Here is a 5644-nt window from a genome sequence, read left to right on the forward strand (position 1 = left end):
AATATTAGGTAATAAATATGTCGGAAAACTGACGTAACACATCAGGAGGTCCATAACATGACGTGATAAATTTGTTTCAAATCACGTAATTTCCTGGTCATTTTCAGACTTGTGACCACTTTGATCATGTAGTTGCGACCACATTAAGACGTCTTTTTGACCTCCGTCTGCTAGCTGGGATGTTCATAAAGTTTGTTCCATCCCTTTCTGCCAATTCAACCGCTCATACGACTACTTTAGTATTAGTGCTATATGTTTTTCCTAACCAATTGCTGTGCATTTTCTGCACACATCCTAACGCATCCAGGCTGTAGATATCGACAACTTTTGCTGATCTGAGATACATCGTCAAACGTTGAAAAAAATCAATTTACAGGTCTGTGTTTGAAACCTTAAGTATCAGGAGAAGTCCAAAGTTAAGATATATTTCTTCTTTAAAAAAAAAACAAAAAAAAACCTTGGCAAATAAGAAAACATGATTGGTTAAAGTTTGAGGAAAACTTTCTAAAGAAAGGTATGATTCTAATTTTCAACAAATTATAATCGATCAAGAAAATCAGGCAATCTATGACGTTTCCAGCGACTTCCTATACAAGAGAATAGAAAAGAAAGTACATGTATGCAAATTTTCATATTCTAACTTAAAGGTGATCTTTACCTTTTGCACAAAATGAAACAAAAACCCAGCATTGGTGCTTCAAAATAGTTCTTAAATGAGCGTTAGGGATAGAAACAACCAATGTAAATATTTGAACCATATTATCATCGATGTTATGTAGGCCTATTTTTAGATATACAAAATGTACAATAGTTATAATAAAACTTTTTTCCAGATTAAACCGTCTACAGTTATGGTTTAGTGAGAAAAATAGTGATATCTCTTTATATTTCATGCTTTATTGAAAACGTTTTATATGGTAGGATTTTTGTAATACAAATTTGTACAACGAAATGACCTACACATAATAAGCATTAAAAGTGATATCTTGAACATATTTTGAATCACTGTTCTCAACGGTAAACAGGACCTTTAAAATACATGTTTGTATTCTATTTTAAATTCACCCTCTATAGCAATCACTCCAAATATTTTATGATATCTTTACAAATGCCTACGAAGGGGGGGGGGCAGAATGAATTTTTGAACACTGTGTAGGTGATTAATTCCTAGTGGAGACAACATCTTGGTTTCGAACCAATGTTGGCTCAACCTTATACATGCACATACTTATGTCGTGCCACGCTGGACTAACCATTCATGTAAACATCACATGGATGTTGGCACAATGTTTCACTGAATACTTTCATTGCTTTTAACATCTTTATACCGTAGATTTTTGATGTTATACAAATGCGATCATATACACTAACCCTTCACAGACAGCTGTTAATGCCATCCTAACACTTGATATCCAATTACTATATCATACAGTATCTTAGCTGTACGTCCCAAAACAAAAACAGAAGAACAATCGTTTGGATGTGATTCATACGATTTTGTCAAAAAACAGAGGTACATTTTTGTACGTTCACAGACATATACACATACACGCACACACACTCACATATATATTATAGCCTTCAATATTTGTATATATACAATCACTTATTTAGACATACAGATGTACATATTAACTTATATTGTTTAAAAGTTTGATATAGTTATTATTAATCTGATACATATTTACACACTTGTGTATGTTAATGCACACCACACTCAACACAACGTTGATTTATACAAATTAATATTTCTTTAATGTTATGTATTTCTGACAATGACATTGACATTGTATTGCTGTATTCTCTTGTGTGTTTATCATGTATGTATCCGTGTTAAACGTGTGCTCTCTATATGTATGCATCGATGTAACTTGTATGCATGCAAACAAAATATATTTCCAGAAACGGACAATAAAATCGAATTGAATTGAACTGAAATGCAATTTCTTTTCCCTCACGGCCTATGTACAAATCATTACATCATGCAATACTATCCTACCCCCCCCCCAAAAAAAAATCATTCGTGGCTTGTCAACGGACACCACCTGACGCTCACTCCACATTTGAGACTGCTGCATAAGGCAACCCATAATAATCTGAACACAAGTGATCGCTGTCAGTGAAAGTGACTGTGATTTGTAACTTTGATTGAAAAAGGCACCCTCCCGTGTACCACGGAGGTGAGAGAATTTTAGTCTCAACTCCCTGCTAATATACCAGCAAGGTAAGCCACCTCCCTGCTTATCATTAGTGTTGTACACGATATCACTGAGTGCCGAGTTGTGTAAAATGATGACTTGCTAAACAGCTTGCTCATATGAAACATCTTCGAATAAAGCTCCAATTTACCATGTACGACTTGTATCCTCACTTCTCATTTTCCTCTGGAACTTCGATTGGGAACGTGTTACTGTTCAGTGTATATTTGCAGTGCGAACAGAATAATACACACACACACACACACACACACACACAAAATTAAATGATATTCTTTATTATAATTTCATCGATATCAGGTCCATGTTTACAATGAAATTGATTTGAACAAAAATACAGCTGAATTCTTATCGCTTGTGCTTCTAAATCATATTTTCCTAACACACAGTACGATATAGGCCTATATATACAAATCATACCATGCGTAACGTATGTACCTGACATAGACTTCTGCATGAATATCTCAAAAAAAAGGCTTTCTGATTACTTAGTAACTTCAAGCCAATCCATATCTGCCTCACGCAAACACTTGTGCTGCTGACTCACCTTCTTTTTTAACACACACACACACACACACTCACACACACACACACACACACACACACACACAAACCTGTTTGTTTGAAGGGCGTGCCATTCACATTCGAATCTGATTCTGTGTTAGCAGACGACCATGCCAGCGACACTGGTAACGAAGTCCAAGCGCATGCGTACAAAACCAGCCAGTACCATAGAGCTCTATTATACGTAAATACAGCTCTATGGCCAGTACACTGATAGTCTTTGCTCAAGTGACACAATTGGCAATTTCGACGCGTTAGGGTTACGGAAAAAAAAAAATCGCGAGCCGGAAATTTTTGTACTTTAGCTTACAAAACATGGAATTCTTGTCATATTTTGGTTATTAAATCTTACAATTCTAATCAAGATATAGTGACGGCCTTAAACGACTAAAACCAACGTTGCACTTATCTCATAGTTCGTTGTACTTGTAAGTCATACAATGCTGGCACACTGCATGTGGTGGCTTGCCCTGCATATAAAATAACATATCATGCGATAATTGAATCCCAAAACTTGCTAAAACTTACAAATCAGTGTGAGCATTTTCTGAGCATGTTTGTATATTTCGTATCATCCTTCTGTCGTATTTGGAGCTTTGGGAAGACGTTTTCATTTTTTTTTTTTTTTTTTTTTGGGGGGGGGGGGGGGGTTCAAGCGGACCCTGCTCGCCAGCGGGGGTGGGGGGGATTCGACCTCCTCCCCCCCCCCCCCCCTCTTAGTTACGGGTCTGTTATAGATCACTCAAGGGGGGATTGTGAAATGAGATGATGACTTCAAGCCTTCTTTCTTGAATTTACATGGTTGTGATTGTGACTATTAAGGGCAGTTTTTAGCAAGAGCATATTAAACTATGAAATGCTCCATTTTTTTTCCAAATTTTAGTCAGTTAAGAAAAACCTCTTACTGTGCTCTGTATCTCTCAACGTTATATATATGCAAATTTTAACAATGAATAGGTGTACTTATAATGATCATTGATCATTGCTTAAAGTGTATAACCTAATTTTATTGATGCAGCGTAGTTTCCATTTCAATAAACCCCCGCTTCAATCTCAGTCTACATTCAAGGGAGTAGATAATGTGTGATAATTGTAGATGGAGTTGTGACATTACTTAGATTGAATCGGTCACAAGTGGGATTTTAATTTTTCTCTTCATCTTTTTTTTCTCTGAATCTGTGTTAAGGAATCATCTTTGAACTTTGCTTTCCGCAATGTTTACATTGCAATGTGCAATGAATATTGGTAATGATTGCCAGACCAGACGTAAGCCAAAAATATCAAAGTCAATTAGTAATAATGAACAAAAAGTGGTACATATGATTACAATGGCCAAATATTGAGGGTTGACCGATGCACGTACACTGTTCCATTGCTATAAAATTACTCCGATTTTTTTCCCGTTTTTACCATCTTTTAAGGCTGCACCAGCATACATTGATAGGTATGTACATTTGTATTTCTGTATGGTAGCTTGCAATGGATGGAGATGTACTGTACCTTTGGAATTTTAGCAGGAAGAGGCTTGTATCATTGGGCTTCCTGGGATTCGAGGTTTGTTATTTCAGAAAAGTGTGTCACACTATTTTACTTCCCCCACAGACCTTCCTGTTGTCTTTTTGGCACTGCTCTTCTATTGATATCACAACACACTGTACACAGTACAATGTATAGTTAACATTTATTGAAGAAAAAAAAACAGTCTGTTGCTGTAATAAAATGGTATTTTTTTTCACGGCAAACTGCTGATCTATTGTATCACTTATGTAGCTCTAAAGTTTGTCAAAGTATTGTTGTGCACACGATGTAGTTCGCTCTTTATCTATTTTCATTTTTCAACAAGGAAGTACAGTGAACTGTACATTTGAAGAAATATGATTTGAAAGATGTCTTGCGATTTCCAGAGCCTGCATGTACACACATTGCTCAGGTTTTATTGCTACTGACAGGCTATTTCACACTAGGACTTTATTGGGGAAGACAGTTGTGATTTTATCCGTACTTGGAACATAGGCCTACTGTTTGTGGATTAGTGGGTAAGTGTCTTCAATTGATTCAAGTAAAATGCTGATTTCTTTTTCAAAAAGACTTGATAAAGTTAAAGATATAACAAAAGAAAACTGCCAAACTATATATGTTTTACCGCAACGGAAACCTTCAACGCTTTTATTAAACTTTATTTCCCAATAGTTTATTTCATTTTTTGTTTTGTTTGGTTATTTCCAGTCAAGAATCCAAGAGCAACATGAAGTCAAGTCTGTGTGTGCTGATCTTTTGTTACTGTCATGCTCTTCTCACCATTCAACTCTCAAATGGACAAGGTTTCTGTGAGTATTTGTCTGAGATACAAGATGTTGGAGTTTCATACCCTCAATTCTTTGCCTGTAATGGGTGAGATTATAAAACAAGTTTAGTGGTTAGGTTCTCTGCAGGCAAGCAGAATGGCATGTATTTTAACATCTAGCTGAGGCAGCCCTCTGCTTCCTCATAGAAGATAAAGGTAATGTTTTGGCAGGGCATGTTTGTAAGACGGAAACCAGCAGATTGACAAAAAACACTCCATAGTATCATAGTTTCTCGGACAATTCTTCCCATTTTATGTATTCGGCATACATATGCTCATTGTCATCATGATAGTATTGTTGAGGGGATTTCATGTAAGCCTCCTGCATGTACAATGTATTTCAAGTACTCCATCCACTTTGATGGACATTATCTGACAATAAATGTTCATCCAAAGGCTAAAAAGGATATGAAAAGTATCTAAATGGTATCAACGAATGCCTAAAATCAACGGTTATTTCTCACACGCTAGCCGACAGCTAATCCAGCAAAGTGTTAACCCTTACTTACCTGGGGGGGGG

General features: G+C 36.2%; 1 protein-coding gene across 1 annotated transcript in view; it reads left to right on the forward strand.

Moving 5' to 3' along the window:
* The first annotated feature begins 5025 nt into the window (after positions 1 to 5025).
* The window catches only part of LOC140235005 (semaphorin-5B-like), a 107202-nt gene continuing 106583 nt past the window's right edge, over positions 5026 to 5644 (forward strand). Inside the window, 1 exon segment of the mRNA XM_072315041.1 lies at positions 5026 to 5107. Within this exon segment, the coding sequence (XP_072171142.1) occupies positions 5026 to 5107 (82 nt within the window).

Source organism: Diadema setosum, chromosome 11 (genome assembly GCF_964275005.1).
Source record: "Diadema setosum chromosome 11, eeDiaSeto1, whole genome shotgun sequence".
Classification (NCBI taxonomy): domain Eukaryota; kingdom Metazoa; phylum Echinodermata; class Echinoidea; order Diadematoida; family Diadematidae; genus Diadema; species Diadema setosum.